This window comes from Lolium perenne, chromosome 7 (assembly GCF_019359855.2).
Source record: "Lolium perenne isolate Kyuss_39 chromosome 7, Kyuss_2.0, whole genome shotgun sequence".
In the NCBI taxonomy this organism is placed as follows: Eukaryota; Viridiplantae; Streptophyta; class Magnoliopsida; order Poales; family Poaceae; genus Lolium; species Lolium perenne.
The window spans coordinates 124,062,169-124,084,138 of record NC_067250.2 but is presented as its reverse complement, the minus strand read 5'-3'; the positions used below and the strand labels follow the sequence as shown (position 1 = coordinate 124,084,138).

The following is a 21,970-nucleotide window of genomic DNA, read 5'->3' as shown; positions in this document are numbered from 1 at the left end:
AAAAGACTACTATCATTATAATCATCATAAATAGGAGGCAAAGTATCATCAAAGTAAATTTTCTCCTCCATGCTTGGGGGACTAAAAAGATCATGCTCATCAAAACCAGCTTCCCCAAGCTTAGAATTTTCCATATCATTAGCAACAATGGTATTCAAAGTGTTCATACTAATATGTTCCATGGGTTTTTTAATTTTTGCATCAAACCATCCATGTCTCAACTCAGGAAATAGAATAAAAAGCTCCATGTTGCTTTCCATTATGCCAAACTAGTGTAAAACAAGAAACAAAAAGATGCAATTGCAGGATCTAAAGGAAATAGCTTCGAGTACTTACAACGGCGCCGGAAAATAGCTTAGTAGCCGATATCCGGAGTGTGAGTACCTTTTACCTTTCCTCCCCGGCAACGGCGCCAGAAAAGTGCTTGCTGCCCAGGACTGGCGCGTGGTTGACGAGGGAGGAAATGGTGTAGCTTTCCTTCGTTCCCCGGCAACGGCGCCAGAAAAGTGTTTGCTGGCACGTAGTTGACGTGGGAGTTAGAAATCTCTGTGGTGTAATTTCCTTCACGTCCCCGGCAACGGCGCCAGAAAAGTGCTTGATGTCTACGGGTGCTTCTATTCTTGTAGACAGTGTTGGGCGTCCAAGAGCAGAGGTTTGTAGAACAGCAGCAAGTTTCCCTTAAGTGGATCACCCAAGGTTTATCGAACTCAGGGAGGAAGAGGTCAAAGATATCCCTCTCATGCAACCCTGCAACCACAAAGCAAGAAGTCTCTTGTGTCCCCAACACACCTAATACAGTTGTCAGATGTATAGGTGCACTAGTTCGGCGAAGAGATAGTGAAATACAGGTGGTATGAATATATATGAGCAGTAGTAACGGCAGCAGAAAATAGCTTGATGCTACAACTGGCGTGTGGTTGATGGTGGTAATATTGCAGGCAGTACAGTAGAACAGTAAACAAGCGATGATTGCAGTATTTGGGAACAAGGCCTAGGGATTATACTTTCACTAGTGGACACTCTCAACATTGATCACATAACAGAATAGATAAATGCTATACTCTACACTCTCTTGTTGGATGATGAACACCACTAATTATGTAGGATTACACGAACCCTCAATGCCGGAGTTAACAAGCTCCACAATATTCGATATTCATGTTTAAATAACCTTAGAGTGCATGATAGATCAACACAACTAAACCAAGTACTAACATAGCATGCACACTGTCACCATCACACTATGAAGGAGGCATAGATCACATCAATACTATCATAGCAATAATTAACTTCATAATCTACAAGAGATTACAATCATAACCTACGCCAAGTACTACACGATGCACACACACTGTCACCATTACACCGTGCAGGAGGAATAGACTACTTTAATAACATCACTAGAGTAGCACATAGATGAATAGTGATACAAAACTCATATGAATCTCAATCATGTAAGGCAGCTCATGAGATCATTGTATTGAAGTACATAGGGAGAGAGATTAACCACATAGCTACCGGTATAGCCCTTAGCCTCGATGGAGAACTACTCCCTCCTCATGGGAGACAGCAGCGTTGATGAAGACGGCGGTGGTGTCGATGGAGAAGCCTTCCGGGGGCACTTCCCCGTCCCGGCGGCGTGCCGGAACAGAGACTTCTATCCCCCAGATCTTGGCTTCGCGATGGCGGCGGCTCTGGAAGGTTTCTCGTACCATGGCTTTTTCGTATCGAAGATTTAGGTCAGGGACCTTTATATAGGCGAAGAGGCGGAGTCGGAGGGCTGACGAGGCGGTGACACAACAGGAGGGCGCGGCCCACCCCCTGGCCGTGCCAGCCTGGCGTCTGGGGCCCCTAGGGCTCCCCTCTGGTGGCTCTCGGGTGTTCTGGAAGCTTCGTCCAATTCTAAGACTCTGGGCGTTGATTTCGTCCAATTCCGAGAATATTTCCTTACTAGGATTTCTGAAACCAAAAACAGCAGAAAACAGGAACTGGCACTTCGGCATCTCGTCAATAGGTTAGTTCCGGAAAACGCATAAAATCATCATAAAGTGTGAACAAAACATGTAGGTATTGTCATAAAACAAGCATGGAACATCAGAAATTATCGATACGTCGGAGACGTATCAGGTCCTGACGTCTAGATCTTTCAGTGCGAAGGCCTTATTTGAGAAGATGAAATCGATCTGGAATCTCTCGCGTGAACCTGGATGCCGGGAGGCAGGTGAGAACTTGTTTATCTTTCAGATGCACTGCCTTGGGGACTGGAAGAAGGTGGTTCATCAGGGTCCATGGACTTTCCGTAGATGGGGCGTGATGATTGAAGATTATGATGGTCTTCTGGATCCTGAGGAAGTAAAATTCGGAGGGATGTACGTCTGGGCTCAAATACATGGAATACCTGAGTTGTATAGAAAGATTGCTGTTATTGATGATCTAGCGAGGTGTGTGGGCAAAGCCAAGGAGGTCCAATTGTCCCCAAAGTTGTACTATGAAGGCAACTATTTTCGGATCCGAGTTCTATTAGATGTTTCAAAGCCTCTAATGCGTTTTGTTTCTCTCTCGGTGCCTGATGAAGGGCGAAAGAGGCTAATGGTGAAGTATGAGAAGATTCCTTATTTCTGCAAACGATGTGGTCTTCTCGGCCACGATCATGAAGAATATGGCGATGGGGTTTGGAGTGAGAAGGACTTACAGTATGGTTCTTGGATGTTGGCGAAACATAGGGCAAACCAACCTGCATCGGAATCGGATGGGCTTTATCCGGGCCCCTTTCCGTGGCAGTGGGCGACATGGTAGGGGTGGTTCTGATGCTTTCTCCCGGAAGAGATCGTCTGCTGAAGCTGCCCTTGATGGACACGGTGATTTGAAGGATACTGCATCTAGCCCCATGAAAACAAACAACGAGGACGATGAGGAGAAGGCTGAAAGCTCTAGAGGTGCTAGAAGTATGCTCGTCCTTAAGGATGGAGAGGAGGGGACTGAAAACACACCCAACCCACTGGAGGAAGACCTGGAGGAGATTCCCCCACCACCGCTGATACGCGTACAGCACGCGTCCGTTGGGAACCCCAAGAGGAAGGTGTGATGCGTACAGCGGCAAGTTTTCCCTCAGTAAGAAACCAAGGTTTATCGAACCAGTAGGAGCCAAGAAGCACGTTGAAGGTTGATGGCGGCAGAGTGTAGTGCGGCGCAACATCAGGGATTCCGGCGCCAACGTGGAACCTGCACAACACAACCAAATTACTTTGCCCCAACGTGACAGTGAGGTTGTCAATCTCACCGGCTTGCTGTAACAAAGGATTAGATGTATAGTGTGGATGATGATTGTTTGCACAAAACAGTAGAACAAGTATTGTAGTAGATTGTATTCGATTAAAAGAATGGACCGGGGTCCACAGTTCACTAGAGGTGTCTCTCCCATAAGATAAATAGCATGTTGGGTGAACAAATTACAGTTGGGCAATTGACAAATAAAGAGGGCATGACCATGCACATACATGTTATGATGAGTATTGTGAGATTTAATTGGGCATTACGACAAAGCACATAGACCGCTATCCAGCATGCATCTATGCCTAAAAAGTCCACCTTCAGGTTATCATACGAACCCCTTCCAGTATTAAGTTGCAAACAACAGACAATTCCATTAAGTATGGTGCGTAATGTAATCAACAACTACATCCTTAGACATAGCATCGATGTTTTATCCCTAGTGGCAAAAGCACATCCACAACCTTAGAACTTTCTGTCACTGTCCCAGATTTAATGGAGGCATGAACCCACTATCGAGCATAAATACTCCCTCTTGGAGTTACAAGCAAAAACTTGGCCAGAGCCTCTACTAGTAACGGAGAGCATGCAAGATCATAAACAACACATAGATAATAGATTGATAATCAACATAGCATAGTATTCTCTATTCATCGGATCCCAACAAACACAACATATAGCATTACAGATAGATGATCTTGATCATGTTAGGCAGCTCACAAGATCCAACAATGAAGCACAATTAGGAGAAGACGACCATCTAGCTACTGCTATGGACCCCTAGTCCAGGGGTGAACTACTCACTCATCACTCCGGAGGCGATCATGGCGGTGAAGAGTCCTCCGGGAGATGATTCCCCTCTCCGGCAGGGTGCCGGAGGCGATCTCCTGAATCCCCCGAGATGGGATTGGCGGCGGCGGCGTCTCTGGAAGATTTTTCGTATCGTGGCTCTCGGTACTGGGGGTTTTGCGACGAAGGCTTTAAGTAGGCGGAAGGGCAGGTCAAGAGGCGTCACGGGGGCCCCACACAGCAGGGCCACGCGGGCCCCCTGTAGGCCGCGCCGCCCTACTGTGGCGGCGCCCCGTGGCCCACTTCGTGACTCGTTCGGTCTTCTGGAAGCTTCGTGTGAAAATAGGCCCCTGGGCGTTGATTTCGTCCAATTCCGAGAATATTTCCTTACTAGGATTTCTGAAACCAAAAACAGCAGAAAAACAAGAATCGGCTCTTCGGCATCTTGTTAATAGGTTAGTGCCGGAAAATGCATAAATATGACATAAAGTATGCATAAAACATGTAGGTATCATCAATAAAGTGGCATGGAACATAAGAAATTATCGATACGTTGGAGACGTATCAGCATCCCCAAGCTTAGTTCCTGCTCGTCCCGAGTAGGTAAACGATAACAAAGATAATTTCTGGAGTGACATGCCATCATAATCTTGATCATACTTTTGTAAGCACATGTAATGAATGCAGCGATCAAAACAATGGTAATGCAATGAGTAAACAAATGAATCATATAGCAAAGACTTTTCATGAATAGTACTTTCAAGACAAGCATCAATAAGTCTTGCATAAGAGTTAACTCATAAAGCAATAATTTCAAAGTAAAGGCATTGAAGCAACACAAAGGAAGATTAAGTTTCAGCGGTTGCTTTCAACTTGTAACATGTATATCTCATGGATATTGTCAACATAAAGTAATATAATAAGTGCAATATGCAAGTATGTAGGAATCAATGCACAGTTCACACAAGTGTTTGCTTCTTGAGATGGAGAGAAATAGGTGAACTGACTCAACATAAAAGTAGAAGAAAGGACCTTCTCAGAGGGAAGCATCGATTGCTATATCTGTGCTAGAGCTTTGATTTTGAAAACATATAGAGAGCATAAAAGTAAAATTTTGAGAGGTGTTTGTTGTTGTCAACGAATGGTAGTGGGCACTCTAACCCCCTTGCCAGACAAACCTTCAAAGAGCGGCTCCCATGAATTATTTTTATTTTTGGGTGGCACTCCTTCCAACCTTTCTTTCACAAACCATGGCTAACCGAATCCTCGGGTGCCTGTCAACAATCTCATACCATGAAGGAGTGCCTTTTTATTTTAGTTTTATTATGATGACACTCCTCCACACCTTTGCTTTCTCAAGCCATGGCTAACCGAATCCTTCGGGTGCCGTCCAACAATCACATACCATGGAGGAGTGTCTATTTTTGTAACATTATGATGGTTAATTAACTTGGGACTAGGAATCCCATTGCCAGCTCTTTTTGCAAAATTATTGGATAAGCGGATGAAGCCACTAGTCCATTGGTGAAAGTTGCCCAAAAAAATTGAAAGATAAACACCACATACTTCCTCATGAGCTATAAAACATTGAAACAAATCAGAGGTAATAAATTTTGAATTGTTTAAAGGTAGCACTCAAGCAATTTACTTTGGAATGGCGGAGAAATACCATGTAGTAGGTAGGTATGGTGGACACAAATGGCATAGTGGTTGGCTCAAGGATTTTGGATGCATGAGAAGTATTCCCTCTCGATACAAGGCTTAGGCTAGCAAGGCTATTTGAAACAAACACAAGTATGAAGCGGTACAGCAAAACTCACATAAAAGACATATTGTAAACATTATAAGACTCTATACCGTCTTCCTTGTTGTTCGACCCATACTAGAAATTATCTAGACCTTAGAGAGATCAATTATGCAAACCAAATTTTAGCAAGCTCTATGTATTTCTTCATTAATAGGTGCAAAGTATATGATTCAAGAGCTTAAACATGAGCACAACAATTGTCAAGTATCACATTATTCAAAACATTCTACCAATTACCACATGTAGCATTTTTCGTTTCCAACCATATAACAAATTAACGAAGAAGATTCAACCTTCTCCATGCACATTATGAGTAAAGCCTAAGGACATATTTGTCCATATGCAACAGCGGAGCGTGTCTCTCTCCCACACAATGAATGCTAGGATCCATTTTATTCAAACAAAACAAAAACAAAAACAAACCGACGCTCCAAGCAAAGTGCATAAGATGTGATGGAATAAAAATATAGTTTCACTAGAGGAACCTGATAATGTTGTCGATGAAGAAGGGGATGCCTTGGGCATGCCCAAGCTTAGATGCTTGAGTCTTCTTAAAATATACAGGGGTGAACCACCGGGGCATCCCCAAGCTTAGAGCTTTCACTCTTCTTGATCATATTGTATCATCTCCCTCTCTTGATCCTTGAAAACTTCCTCCACACCAAACTTAAAAAAACTCATTAGAGGGTTAGTGCACAATCAAAATTCACATGTTCAGAGGTGACATAATAATTCTTAACACTTCTGGACATTGCACAAAGCTACTGAAAGTTAATGGAATCGAAAAATCAATCGAGCATAGCAAAACAGGCAATGCGAAATAAAAGGCAGAATCTGTCAAAACAGAACAGTTCGTAAAGACGAATTTTATTGAGGAACCAGACTTGCTCAAACGAAAATTCTCAAATTGAATGAAAGTTGCGTACATATCTGAGGATCACTCACGTAAATTGGCATAATTTTCTGAGTTACCTACAGAGAATTAGGCCCAGATTCGTGACAGCAAGAAATCTGTTTCTGCGCAGTAATCCAAAACTAGTATGAACCTTACTATCAAAGACTTTACTTGGCACAACAATGCAACAAAACTAAGATAAGGAGAGGTTGCTACAGTAGTAACAACTTCCAAGACTCAAATATAAAATAAAAGTGCTGTAGTAAAATCATGGGTTGTCTCCCATAAGCGCTTTTCTTTAACGCCTTTCAGCTAGGCGCAGAAAGTGTGTATCAAGTATTATCAAGAGACGAAGCATCAACATTACCTCGGGCTTTACGCCTACCTTTCTTATTCTTTGATTTAGGGAATACATGTCTACCCCCCGGTGTAGAGGTGAATTTTAGGGTGCCTTCTCCCACATTTATGACTGCTCCCAATAGTTTCAGCAGGGATCTTCCGAGTGTGATTTGTCCTGTTCCTACACATTGAATAACAAGATAATCAGTGGATACTGTTCTTCTAAGAATGGTTGTATGCACACCAGTGGCTATTCCCTTAGGAATTATAACAGAGTTATCAATAAGAGTTATTCCTTCTCCCCCTTCAACGAGTCCCCAAAGTGTCAAAGATTCATAAATACTCTTAGGCATAAGGCAAAATTCAGACATAATATCACAATTGGCATGAAAAGTTTCACCACCGATAACAACTTTAATAGTAGGGTCCCATTTTGAAGGTTCAGAGTTCACTAAAACTTGATCAAGACGGTTACGAACATAGCTATAATTTTCTTTCAAGCAAGATGCACTTGTCTCAAGAGTGTTTAATCTATTATAAATGCTAATAAGAGCTGAATCAAAGTTATTAGCTGAATCATGTGATGCAACCAATTTCTTTATGGCATTAAAATCTTGATCCCCATTGCAATGAAGGAAATCTCCTCCCACTACAGCATCCAAGGCATATCTATAGCGAATCATAAGCCCAAAATAAAAGTTACTAAGGAGCAAACTTAGAGTCATTTGAGGTTCAGCTTTACGATAAGAATCAAAAATTCTGGACCAAGCATCTTTAAAACTCTCCTCATCCCCTTGTTTAAAAGTGAAGACTAATTCCTCAGGTGAAGAAGTAACAGGTGCAGAACTAGACATGGTAACAAAAGTAAAATGCAAGTAACTAATTTTTTTATGTTTTTAATATGGAGAATGCAAACAAGATAGTAAATAAAGTAAAACTAGCAACTAATTTTTTTGTGTTTTGATTTAGTGCAGCAAACAAAGTACTAAATAAAAGTAAAGCAAGACAAAAACAAAGTAAAGAGATTGGAGGTGGAGACTCCCCTTGCAGCGTGTCTTGATCTCCCCGGCAACGGCGCCAGAAAAAGAGCTGTTGACATGGGAGTTGAAAATCTTTGTGGTGTAACTTTTCTTCGTTCCCCGGCAATGGCGCCAGAAAAAGAGCTTGATACGCGTACAGCACGCATCCGTTGGGAACCCCAAGGGGAAGGTGTGATGCGTACAGCGGCAAGTTTTCCCTCAGTAAGAAACCAAGGTTTATCGAACCAGTAGGAGCCAAGAAGCACGTTGAAGGTTGATGGCGGCGGAGTGTAGTGCGGCGCAACACCAGGGATTCCGGCGCCAACGTGGAACCTACACAACACAACCAAATTACTTTTCCCCAACGTGACAGTGAGGTTGTCAATCTCACCGGCTTGCTATAACAAAGGATTAGATGTATAGTGTGGATGATGATTGTTTGCAGAAAATAGTAGAACAAGTATTGCAGTAGATTGTATTCGATTAAAAGAATGGACCGGGGTCCACAGTTCACTAGAGGTGTCTCTCCCATAAGATAAATAGCATGTTGGGTGAACAAATTACAGTTGGGCAATTGACAAATAAAGAGGGCATGACCATGCACATACATGTTATGATGAGTATTGTGAGATTTAATTGGGCATTACGACAAAGTACATAGACCGCTATCCAGCATGCATCTATGCCTAAAAAGTCCACCTTCAGGTTATCATCCGAACCCCTTCCAGTATTAAGTTGCAAACAACAGACAATTGCATTAAGTATGGCGTGTAATGTAATCAACAACTACATCCTTAGACATAGCATCGATGTTTTATCCCTAGTGGCAACAGCACATCCACAACCTTAGAACTTTCTGTCACTGTCCCATATTTAATGGAGGCATGAACCCACTATCGAGCATAAATACTCCCTCTTGGAGTTACAAGCAAAAACTTGGCCAGGGCCTCTACTAGTAACGGAGAGCATGCAAAATCATAAACAACACATAGATAATAGATTGATAATCAACATAGCATAGTATTCTCTATTCATCGGATCCCAACAAACACAACATATAGCATTACAGATAGATGATCTTGATCATGTTAGGCAGCTCACAAGATCCAACAATGAAGCACAATTAGGAGAAGACGACCATCTAGCTACTGCTATGGACCCATAGTCCAGGGGTGAACTACTCATCATCACTCCGGAGGCGACCATGGTGGTGAAGAGTCCTCCGGGAGATGATTCCCCTCTCCGGCAGGGTGCCGGAGGCGATCTCCTGAATCCCCCGAGATGGGATTGGCGGCGACGGCGTCTCTGGAAGGTTTTCCGTATCGTGGCTCTCGGTACTGGGGGTTTCGCGACGAAGGCTTTAAGTAGGCGGAAGGGCAGGTCAAGAGGCGTCACGGGGGCCCCACACAGCAGGGCCTTGCGGGCCCCTGTAGGCCGCGCCGCCCTACTGTGGCGGCGCCCCGTGGCCCCACTTCGTGACTCCATCGGTCTTCTGGAAGCTTCGTATGAAAATAGGCCCCTGGGCGTTGATTTCATCCAATTCCGAGAATATTTCCTTACTAGGATTTCTGAAACCAAAAACAGCAGAAAACAGCAACTGGCTCTTCGGCATCTTGTTAATAGGTTAGTGCCGGAAAATGCATAAATATGACATAAAGTATGCATAAAACATGTAGGTATCATCAATAAAGTGGCATGGAACATAAGAAATTATCGATACTTTGGAGACGTATCAACCGCCACCATACATTGATCCAAGAGACAGGAACAAACACCGCAAGGTTAACCCAGAAAATAATTTGGCACTGTCGGCGGCCTCCCTCGAGGAGGACCGCCGGGCCCAATGAGTATTGCCGGCCGGAACTGTCGCGGGACTGGATGCCGGGAGGCAGGTGAGAACTTGTTTATCTTTCAGATGCACTGCCTTGGGGACTGGAAGAAGGTGGTTCATCAGGGTCCATGGACTTTCCGTAGATGGGGCGTGATGATTGAAGATTATGATGGTCTTCTGGTTCCCGAGGAAGTAAAATTCGGAGGGATGTACGTCTGGGCTCAAATACATGGAATACCTGAGTTGTATAGAAAGATTGCTGTTATTGATGATCTAGCGAGGTGTGTGGGCAAAGCCAAGGAGGTCCAATTGTCCCCAAAGTTGTACTATGAAGGCAACTATTTTCGGATCCGAGTTCTATTAGATGTTTCAAAGCCTCTAATGCGTTTTGTTTCTCTCTCGGTGCCTGATGAAGGGCGAAAGAGGCTAATGGTGAAGTATGAGAAGATTCCTTATTTCTGCAAACGCTGTGGTCTTCTCGGCCACGATCATGAAGAATGTGGCGATGGGGTTTGGAGTGAGAAGGACTTACAGTATGGTTCTTGGATGTTGGCGAAACGTAGGGCAAACCAACCTGCATCGGAATCGAGGGGCTTTACCCGGGCCCCTTTTCGTGGCAGTGGGCGACATGGTAGGGGTGGTTCTGATGCTTTCTCCTGGAAGAGATCGTCTGCTGAAGCTGCCCTTGATGGACACGGTGATTTGAAGGATACTGCATCTAGCCCCATGAAAACCAACAACGAGGACGATGAGGAGAAGGCTGAAAGCTCTGGAGGTGCTAGAAGAATGCTCGTCCTTAAGGATCGAGAGGAGGGGACTGAAAACACACCCAACCCACTGGAGGAAGACCTGGAGGAGATTCCCCCGCCACCGCTGATACGCGTACAGCACGCGTCCGTTGGGAACCCCAAGAGGAAGGTGTGATGCGTACAGCGGCAAGTTTTCCCTCAGTAAGAAACCAAGGTTTATCGAACCAGTAGGAGCCAAGAAGCACGTTGAAGGTTGATGGCGGCGGAGTGTAGTGCGGCGCAACACCAGGGATTCCGGCGCCAACGTGGAACCTGCACAACACAACCAAATTACTTTGCCCCAACGTGACAGTGAGGTTGTCAATCTCACCGGCTTGCTGTAACAAAGGATTAGATGTATAGTGTGGATGATGATTGTTTGCAGAAAATAGTAGAACAAGTATTGCAGTAGATTGTATTCGATTAAAAGAATGGACCGGGGTCCACAGTTCACTAGAGGTGTCTCTCCCATAAGATAAATAGCATGTTGGGTGAACAAATTACAGTTGGGCAATTGACAAATAAAGAGGGCATGACCATGCACATACATGTTATGATGAGTATTGTGAGATTTAATTGGGCATTACGACAAAGTACATAGACCGCTATCCAGCATGCATCTATGCCTAAAAAGTCCACCTTCAGGTTATCATCCGAACCCCTTCCAGTATTAAGTTGCAAACAACAGACAATTGCATTAAGTATGGTGCGTAATGTAATCAACAACTACATCCTTAGACATAGCATCGATGTTTTATCCCTAGTGGCAACAAAGCACATCCACAACCTTAGAACTTTCGTCATCGTCCTGCATTTAATGGAGGCATGAACCCACTATCGAGCATAAATACTCCCTCTTGGAGTTACAAGCAAAAATTTGGCCAGAGCCTCTACTAGTAACGGAGAGCATGCAAGATCATAAACAACACATAGATAATAGATTGATAATCAACATAGCATAGTATTCTCTATTCATCGGATCCCAACAAACACAACATATAGCATTACAGATAGATGATCTTGATCATGTTAGGCAGCTCACAAGATCCAACAATGAAGCACAATTAGGAGAAGACGACCATCTAGCTACTGCTATGGACCCATAGTCCAGGGGTGAACTACTCACTCATCACTCCGGAGGCGACCATGGCGGTGAAGAGTCCTCCGAGAGATGATTCCCCTCTCCGGCAGGGTGCCGGAGGCGATCTCCTGAATCCCCCGAGATGGGATTGGCGGCGATGGCGTCTCTGGAAGGTTTTCCGTATCGTGGCTCTCGGTACTGGGGGTTTCGCGACGAAGGCTTTAAGTAGGCGGAAGGGCAGGTCAAGAGGCATCACGGGGGCCCCACACAGCAGGGCCGCGCGGGCCCCCTCTAGGCCGCGCCGCCCTACTGTGGCAGCGCCCCGTGGCCCCACTTCGTGACTCCTTCGGTCTTTTGGAAGCTTCGTGTGAAAATAGGCCCCTGGGCGTTGATTTCGTCCAATTCCGAGAATATTTCCTTACTAGGATTTCTGAAACCAAAAACAAGAAAAACAAAGAATCGGCTCTTCGGCATCTTGTTAATAGGTTAGTGCCGGAAAATGCATAAATATGACATAAAGTATGCATAAAACATGTAGGTATCATCAATAAAGTGGCATGGAACATAAGAAATTATCGATACGTTGGAGACGTATCAACCGCCACCATACATTGATCCAAGAGACAGGAACAAGCACCGCAAGGTTAACCCAGAAAATAATTTGGCACTGTCGGCGGCCTCCCTCGAGGAGGACCGCCGGGCCCAATGAGTATTGCCGGCTGGAACTGTCGCGGGACGGGGCCTCCAGCAACAGTTCAGGAGATTGTCTGCCTTGTGTAGACATATAGGCCTAGCCTGTTGTTTCTATGTTAAACCAGGCAGAGTGAAGAGCGCGTCAGAAATCTTCGTTACCATATCGGAATGAAGAAATGTTTTCAGGTGAAAGGAGATGGAAAGGGTGGAGGTCTTGCTCTTTTCTATGATGATGATATTTCTGTTGAGCTACTCTCCTTTAGCAAACGTCATATCGACGTCCATGTTAGTGGTGGCCCGTTCAATCACAAATGGAGGGGCACCTTTGTGTATGGTGAGCCAAAAGCCAGTGAGAGGCATCATATGTGGACTTTATTAAGGAGAATTAAGTTGAAATCGACGGAACCATGGTTAATGATGGGGGACTTCAATGAGGCTATGTGGCAAGAGGAGCACTTTTCTGGCTCTAAGCGGTCCGAGAGGCTAATGATGGACTTCCGAGAGGTATTATTGCATTGTGATCTGTACGACATTGGTTTTGTTGGCACTCCATGGACTTGGGATAATAAACAGAAGGGACAACGAAATGTAAAAGTCCGTCTTGACAGAGCTGTTGCTAGCCCATCCTGGTCAACTTGCTTTCCAGATTACAGGCTGCATAATCACGCCTCTTCGCGGTCTGATCACTGCCCTCTAATGCTCTCTGCTGATCAGGCCACTGATGCCAGACCTGAGAGACCCCAACGCTGATATGAGGTGATCTGGGAGAGGGAGCCTTGATTGCCAGCTGCGGTGGAGGAGGCTTGGTCCCGGCGTGTGCCCATCCAAAACTTGGGAGATGTTAATGAAGCTCTCAGGGGCGTTATGTCAGGTCTATACGGCTGGAAGGGAAATCATTTCAAATCAGTTCCAAAAGAGATTGAGCGCATGAGGACTCGACTTGACTCCCCGCAACAATGTGCGGATGAGGTGAGCAAGATGGAAAAGGATCGGCTATTGAAGGAGATGGATGAACTACTCTATAGGTAGGAAATTCACTAGATGCAGTGATCGCGCATTGCATGGCTTCGCGAGGGAGACCGGAATACTAAATATTTCCATCGTAAAGCTTCTACTAGACACAAAAAGAATAGAATTCGGAAATTGAGGAAAGCAGATGGCTACTCGAGAGATGGAAGGAATGGCTAGGGACTTCTTCCGAAACCTCTTCACCCGTGAAGAAGACACTGATCCTGAGATAGTAACAAACCTCATGCAGGAATGCGTAGATGACCATATGAATGAAACCTTGTGTGCACCTTTTTCTGAGAAGGAGATCAGTGATGCCTTATTTCAGATCGGGCCCCTTAAAGCCCCAGGGCCGGATGGCTTTCCTGCTCGATTCCTACAGCGTAATTGGGACCTCTTGCGTCATGATGTTGTTGCTGCAGTCCAGCGATTTTTTGCTGAAGGAAGTATGCCTGAAGAGGTTAATGATACAACAATTGTTCTAATCTACACTACTTAAAAAGGAGGAATAGGTTCCTTATTCTGCCAGACGTATTACGACCAATCTTTTCGTCGTCCTTGTGGTAGTCCTGTTCCGCATGCCGCCTATCTGGGCCGCGCCAACATGGGCTTCGTCCCTCCCACCGAATCTCTTGTCGCTGCCCTTCGTTCTATCGTTTCTTTCGTCCCTCTCCGCATCCAAGTCTAGGGTTCCGCTCTCCTTGGCCAGGCCGCCGCCTATGACCATCGTGCTCACTCTCCCTGCTCTCGCACTGCTCAGCTGATGCCCGCACACCTCTCCCCTCCGCCTTCACTCCCCTCCGTATCGTTGGGAACTTGCCCACCAAAGTCCAAGTGGAGGAGGCGCCGCCATGACCCAGTCCTCCCCTCCCTATCCGTGACGACGGAGAGCTCGCATGGAGGACAACGGATGGGCGCCCGCATCGTGCGAACCTAGCGTTGCTGAAGACGGTCGGCGTCCGTGCTCCGAAACTGGGGAGGGAGGCCTCGATCTCGGTCTGCAGGTGCATGGATCTGAGAGGCCCCATATGGATTGTTCATTTGATTTTTTTTTTCCAGTTAAAACAATCCGATTTGTTTCCGCTGTTTTCCCAGAGTTTCTTGTTCATATTGCTTCAGCCTGATTCCTAACGTCAATTCTATTGGTAGCATTGGTGGCCCAGACGGAAGTAGTAAGCACGAGGGACAGCCGGCCGAAGGACCTGCAGACTTTGTGGTTCACTTGGACAATCATACATTTCAGCAGGCACAACAGGATGAAGCACTACTAGGATGTATTTGTTGTTGGTGCGTACAAATGGTGACCCCTTGTCCTCTTCACTTACTATAAGCTGTAGTTTCAGAAATCTTTCAGAATGTTTTATTCTGGTAACATCGGTGGCTTTGATGCAGGCGTGTTCTTAGTTTTCCCAAGGGGAATAACGTGGATCACTTATCAATTTATCTACACTACTTAAAAAGGAGGAATAGGTTCCTTATTCTGCCAGACGTATTACGACCAATCTTTTCGTCGTCCTTGTGGTAGTCCTGTTCCGCATGCCGCCTATCTGGGCCGCGCCAACATGGGCTTCGTCCCTCCCACCGAATCTCTTGTCGCTGCCCTTCGTTCTATCGTTTCTTTCGTCCCTCTCCGCATCCAAGTCTAGGGTTCCGCTCTCCTTGGCCAGGCCGCCGCCTATGACCATCGTGCTCACTCTCCCTGCTCTCGCACTGCTCAGCTGATGCCCGCACACCTCTCCCCTCCGCCTTCACTCCCCTCCGTATCGTTGGGAACTTGCCCACCAAAGTCCAAGTGGAGGAGGCGCCGCCATGACCCAGTCCTCCCCTCCCTATCCGTGACGACGGAGAGCTCGCATGGAGGACAACGGATGGGCGCCCGCATCGTGCGAACCTAGCGTTGCTGAAGACGGTCGGCGTCCGTGCTCCGAAACTGGGGAGGGAGGCCTCGATCTCGGTCTGCAGGTGCATGGATCTGAGAGGCCCCATATGGATTGTTCATTTGATTTTTTTTTTCCAGTTAAAACAATCCGATTTGTTTCCGCTGTTTTCCCAGAGTTTCTTGTTCATATTGCTTCAGCCTGATTCCTAACGTCAATTCTATTGGTAGCATTGGTGGCCCAGACGGAAGTAGTAAGCACGAGGGACAGCCGGCCGAAGGACCTGCAGACTTTGTGGTTCACTTGGACAATCATACATTTCAGCAGGCACAACAGGATGAAGCACTACTAGGATGTATTTGTTGTTGGTGCGTACAAATGGTGACCCCTTGTCCTCTTCACTTACTATAAGCTGTAGTTTCAGAAATCTTTCAGAATGTTTTATTCTGGTAACATCGGTGGCTTTGATGCAGGCGTGTTCTTAGTTTTCCCAAGGGGAATAACGTGGATCACTTATCAATTTACTTGGCACTCAGCCAACCTCCGATATGGTTGGAGCCAATCTTCATGGCAGTTATTTGCCGAATCCGAATACATGTTTAATTCTGGAGGAGAGCACAGGTTGCCAGCTAGCTCACCTTGGCTTGTTCGCTAATCTTGATGTAAGCATATTTCAGCTGTACTTACAATCCAGACTGCATTTTCTTGACGTAAGCATATTTCAGTTGTACTTAAAATCCATTCTGCATTTGTTTGTAGCGAGCAGGCAAGCTCTTTGTTACATATTTTCATTCAATTTTGTAATACCCATAAGCTCCATCATCGAAGTTGAAGTAAGAATTTGTACTTGTTAGTCGGCTCATGATCATGGTGTTTTTTTTTTTGACTTGACTCGAGAATGGTTCATGAATTACCAGTATTTTTAAATGTCATTGGTCGTGAATTAACCTTCGGCTTCGAAAAATTAGAGGGTCAATTATGTACACTCTTGTTTGCTTTCATAGTACATGCCTTTTATTTTGATTTTACTTTTCATGGATATTTTAGGATATGGGGGCAGCATAGCAGGGGTCATGAACAATGACAGGTGAGGCTATTGAGTTTATTTTTTAGTTCGTTTCAGAAAATCCCATGTTAATTTTACATTGGATTTTGGCAGCTGATTCTGTCTGGTTGTGTTGAGGTCAACAACTCAACGTCACTTACATCTGTGCTATTTTCATGATTAAGGGGAAAAGGAGTGGTACTTATGCTATGGTCGTAATTGAATTGCACATAACTCATTTCAGTGATTGGGCGAATCCGTTAGCCGCTGAAGATTCTTATGTAATTTACACACTAAGATTTTCTGATCCTTGTTACTATGTTAGTAGTAGAGATAATCGTCGTTGCAGGATATATGTAATTTTTAAAATTTGTTCTTATCTTTGCCTCATAATCTAAATGTTGTGCGATAAGGTGTATATAGGTAATCAGTAATTTCTTGTACTCTTTAATAAGGAAGGGCATAAGGATTTCTTTTTGCAGTAACCATTATGAACAAGATATGAGTTTTCTGTTCTATATTGCAAATAAATAAATCTCTGCGAGATAAACTAAATTGGCACCTTCCAGATTCATGATTCACATATTATACAAGTTATTATCCATTCATTTATCGATGTGTTATACTTTTTTACTTAGTTCCTATACTTGATGAAAAACATGAAGTGAGATTGTGAGTTCTGTTTAACCCATGAATGAAGTAAAATTCTATTTAGGTCACTATTCTTAAAAATCTTACACCATTTGCTTGACATATTGTCACGCGTGCCACGTATTTAGATTTCCAACAGAAGTCTGTAATCAAGCACCAGGAAAAAGATCCTCAAATTCTGATTATTTGATTGCCTATTCAAGGTACGTATTTATGGGATTTTATCTTTCGTTTTGCGCATTGCTTTATGAAGCGATGTGAGTTCTTTGGAAGTTATTATAGAAAGTTTTCTCGTGAAAAATCTTCCTCCAGTTCCAAAAGTTTCTTTATGAAGTTATATAATGACAATTAGACTACTAATAATATCACATTTGCTGATAGACTATTGCTTCCTTGCTCTAATATGTGATTGCACCTGAAATGACATTCACGTTCTGCTTCCTGGTTAGCTCTTGGTCATCGTTACACATGAAATGACATCAAGCTTTCCTTCAGTTCATGAAATTAGATACCGGGGTATTTGAAGATGTGTCTATGATTCTGAGGTAATATTGAAATAGTATTATATTATTATTCCATCCCCGACCTGCTGTCAGGTCCTAAAAGTTGATTTTGTTTTGGTTATGGCTTGTGTTGTATCAAAATAAGTAAGTAGATTTATGGTGAAGATGAAGATTGTTGTCAAGATCGTGATCCCTTGTTACTTATGTAAGTCTTTCAAGATGAGGCGACCATTTCTTCTGTTAAGTCTTTCGAGAAGAGCTGACTAAATCTTTATTCAATCGCTTGTTCAAAGCAACTAATGGAATTCTTTTGCCGGCCTCTTCGGAAAAAATATGTAAGTTTATGGCTAATTATTTTGAGTGACATTTTCTTCCCATATGGAAAAAGAATATATATATATATATATTATCAGATCATTTCAATTTTATACCTTGATCAGTGTGTGCGCAGTATTTTGTATGTACTTCATTTGAAACTTGAGGGATCTAGATGGTTGGTTAAGCTTTAGCTACACAGTGCTATACTGTCTTTTGAAATATAGAATTATCTATATGTGATTATAATTTTATCATGTAGTGGAGCTCTTCCGCCTTCCGTTTTAAACTATTGCTTCCTTGCTCTAATATTCATGATTTTTCAGGTCCATCATCTATGAAAACGAGCTCACGAAATGTTGGCGTCGGAGAAGATGGTCGGGTACTAGAACACACAAGGTGGATCCTGGTGGCGCCGTCAGCTTGAGATTGTAAATTGTGCAACAGAAATTAAGTTGAACAGATTACAGTGGTTCATGGTTGCCTCTCAAGAATCCGCCTGCTAACTTTCTTTTGTACTAGAGTATTGAACTGAATGCGCAAATTATTGGAACGAGTTAATGCTACTTACTCCGATTCATATTACTTGCAGTTAATATGGATGTATTTAGAACTAAAATGTTCTCAACGGTATGACTCCTTTTATTGCTTCATTTTGATTGCTTCATGGCAGTACTCTTAGTGTGGTGGTCACAATCGTTATTGATGCTAAAATACTTTAGCTCTTCATGTTCTGCTATACCCTGCTTAAAAAGTTGTCAAATAACAGAATTTGTCATGTACTCGCGGTCAAAATTAAATACTTCAAGTGATGCTGTTGTGAATGGCATTGCATATCTAAGTTTTGCTGTCACATAACGGAGTATTTTAGCATCATGTTCAGTTGTTGTTTCCTGAAATGCTTTAGCTCTTGTTCTCTGAAGCATGGGGCCTTTCACTCACCAGGATTGCTTCATGACACAAACGCACCATCAGAACAATAGATGTCCAGGTATTGTTTATTGTCTACTTCTAATCACAAGATAATCATTCTGCACTTAACCCACTTAACATTCCCATCTGTTCTTGATCAGTGGATGACGGCGGATCGAGGCATCAGGCACTTGGAGATGCCGGTGTGAATACGAGCCTACAGGTCTGGATCAATCTGGCCTCCAAGGACAAGGTCTGGAGCAGCAGCCTTCAGGCCCTGGGTGGTTCTATACATGCATTTCATCAGCGTTTCTCCAAACAATTAGGATCCGGGACTAACCATTTATTATATTTTACTCATAGCAGATTTCGATATCTAATTCAAGATATAGTTACCTAGAAATTGGGAATGACATTGGCTATATCAGTACATGATGAAATCATTTTTAAGAAGCACACTTGATTTATATAAAACTGAGAAGATGGTATTGTACTGTAGCTTCCTTCTTGCATCAATGATGAAGAGATGTGCTTCTGTGATCATTGTTGATAGTATAGGGTCTTCCACTTTCAGGTTCTTAGGAAACACCTCTAAAGTACCTTCTTAACCTCTAATGTTCTTCTGGAAACCCACCTAATGCCTTCATATGTGTCCTGGTATTTGGTGCTTAGTCATTTACAGCATAGTATCAAGATAGTGCTCTTGCTTCTTTCATTCTTGTCATTCATTTCTTATACTGCCAGCAACGTTTTCTCATATTAAGTTTACAAGGTCATTTCTACTACTTACTACCATTGTTATTGCGATGAGTCTCATGCCCTTTTAACTTACAATGTCACTGCTTTACATTAAAATAGTGTTGATGGAGAAATGATGAATTCCAGTTGGAGAGAATATTACGAGAGATGACACAAATTGCGGCATAGTGAAAATTGGGTGACTAATTGAGTGAGATAGCTGTTGTGTTATAGCTGGTGATATTTTTTTTTCTTGGTGTGCCCGTAGTTTCCATTTTAAGGATCAATACCACGAAACAATACCTCTACACCAAGAGAAACAAAAACTTAAGGATGTTATTTGAGAGCCGGTAAAACCTGCAACTTTGGCAAATAACAATGGGCAGCAAAAGTATATGAACATCTACATGTATTATCTACTGCAGCTAACTGAAAGTTATGGATGGATTTTTTTGATCTCTTAGTGTTGTTCCTGTGTCCAGGCAAAAGATATCAGTACAGAAGCATAAGCTAGGATGCATGTTTTTTTTTTTTGCTTCAATGGTTTCTGTTTATTCCTGGAAGTATTATCACATTTTTGCAACGGAACAGTACATGTAGATCACCTTCTCGAATATAGAGCAAAATATAACTCATGATTTTCAACTTCTCAGGTGGTTTTCAACATAGGGAAATATGAAATTCTCAGGGGGACGAGGGCCGCCACTCTTGAAGCCACCGCAGAAAGAACAGAGAGGGGATGCCTCCCCAATTCACTCCACATCCAGCAGATCCACGCCGGGTAGAGAGAGGGGCGGGCGGAGGGATAGTGTGGAAGGCTCCCCAGGCTGAGGGAGAGGTGGTGCCTGGAGGCGCATGACGCTTCCTTGATGCCCTCCACAGGTCAGCAGGAAGGACATGCCACTGGTACGTGCTCTGTTCTACTCTGCCTCCAAATCCAGCTAATCTGCAGTCGCTGAGCAAGATGATTGATTCGTGTGGATTTCAGGTTCGACCACAACTGGAAGAAGATAGAGGAGCATGTCCGCACAAAGACTACGGTACAGGTAATTCTGAATTCAGACTCGATCAACACACCTCATGATTACATGTATTCAACACATGCATGTAGTCATGCTCAGAAGTACTTTCTTAAGGTGCAGAATCTAGGTGTCGCCGCCGGGGCTGCCGCACCCAAGTCATGCTCAGAAGTACTTCAATGTTTGTATGACACAAACACTGGTAAGAGTAACACAGGTACAACATTCAAAATCTACTAACTTGTCTAGCAAAAAAATAACATTTAAGTTGCCTCCGCAAATGCGAGAGCTGATCATAACTTTATGGGTACATCTTATTTGGTTACTTTTTGTGTTATTTTTAAAGAATTTTATGTATGTAAGTGTGCCAGACTTGCTGATGCATGTGCTTTCAGTTTTATAGTGGAAGAAAGTAACTGTTTGATCGAAGCTATCTTATGAAGCTTCTGCCTACCCTACAAAATGAGTAGTTGCAATAAAATGCCACTTGTGGGAGGAAAGATACGAGAAATAATGATAGGTTTTAGAGCAAATGGTTGTATGCATTGGAGGAAATTTTTATAATGTAATTTTGTATACCTATGCTACTCATATAATATTTTCTTATTAAGAATATCTACCAATGTATAAAAAAACAGAGGCACTATACTTTATTCTTCTGTTTGCATTTGTTGGGATCAGAAAAGTTGTTCTTGTTATAGACACACTTACACAATGAAACTGCTGCTAATTGTGTTATGCAAAGATGGCAACATGGTGAAAGATCCCACATGATGGGTTGAAATGGGTAAAACGGACAGAAAGAACACATGTTGGTCTTTGAATGGATAAGAAGGATAAAAATTTCATGTATAGGATTGGGTATCCAAAAACTAAGTTAGAAATATATCATCCTTCTTTATATTTTGTTTTCCCGTGGCAACGCACGGGCATTTTAACTAGTACCGAAAAAGAATGATCCTCTAGAGCCTAAAGACTATAGGCCAATAAGCCTCTGCAATGTCATCTTCAAAGTGGTCTCGAAGTGTCTAGTTAACCGCTTGCGACCTCTTCTTCAGGACATCATCTCTCCTAGGCAGACTGCCTTTATTCCTGGCAGGCTTATTACTGACAATGCCCTTGTAGCATTTGAGTGTATCCAAGCTATTCAGACTGGGTCAGTTGCAAGATCGAAATTTTGTGCTTACAAGCTAGATATGGCAAAAGCGTATGATCGGGTTGATTGGAGATTTTTGGAGGGTTTTAGCGAAACTGGGCTTTCATAGTCAATGGATACGGTGGGTTATGGCATGTGTTACCACCGTACGCTACACCATTCGCTTTAACGGACATCTGTTGGACCCCTTCTCTCCTACCCGAGGGCTGCGCCAAGGTGACCCCCTGTCGCCGT

The 21,970-nt window shown here is 43.5% G+C and overlaps 1 protein-coding gene across 39 annotated transcripts; it reads left to right on the top strand.

Annotated features, from left to right (window-relative positions):
• Positions 1-15,080: 15,080 nt before the first annotated feature.
• LOC127318561 (uncharacterized) lies at positions 15,081-21,513 on the top strand. Of its 39 annotated transcripts, none has more exons than XM_071823111.1 (10): positions 15,081-15,482; positions 15,628-15,765; positions 15,871-16,059; positions 16,445-16,484; positions 17,222-17,296; positions 18,238-18,310; positions 18,857-18,902; positions 18,985-20,467; positions 20,550-20,607; positions 20,704-21,513. In XM_071823111.1, exons 4-8 carry the CDS (start codon positions 16,471-16,473, stop codon positions 19,221-19,223), a joined length of 447 nt encoding a protein of 148 aa, XP_071679212.1. In that variant the 5' UTR covers positions 15,081-15,482; positions 15,628-15,765; positions 15,871-16,059; positions 16,445-16,470; the 3' UTR covers positions 19,224-20,467; positions 20,550-20,607; positions 20,704-21,513. The 39 variants fall into 39 exon arrangements, 13 of the variants coding, with proteins under 13 accessions (XP_071679212.1, XP_071679222.1, XP_071679221.1 ...); XR_007861958.2 differs by lacking the exon at positions 15,081-15,482 and adding exons at positions 16,557-16,723; positions 17,589-17,931 and having other exon boundaries at positions 15,494-15,765; positions 18,238-18,902; positions 20,704-21,376; XR_007861963.2 differs by lacking the exon at positions 15,081-15,482 and adding exons at positions 17,589-17,638; positions 17,742-17,931 and having other exon boundaries at positions 15,494-15,765; positions 16,557-17,296; positions 18,238-18,902; positions 20,704-21,376.
• Positions 21,514-21,970: the final 457 nt, after the last annotated feature.

Coding starts and splice junctions, on each gene's coding strand:
- LOC127318561 (XM_071823111.1), top strand. Junction 18,311..18,856: donor CGGGTACTAGAACACACAAG/GTGGATCCTGGT, acceptor TTCACTCACCAG/GATTGCTTCATGACACAAAC. Junction 18,903..18,984: donor TCAGAACAATAGATGTCCAG/GTATTGTTTATT, acceptor GTTCTTGATCAG/TGGATGACGGCGGATCGAGG.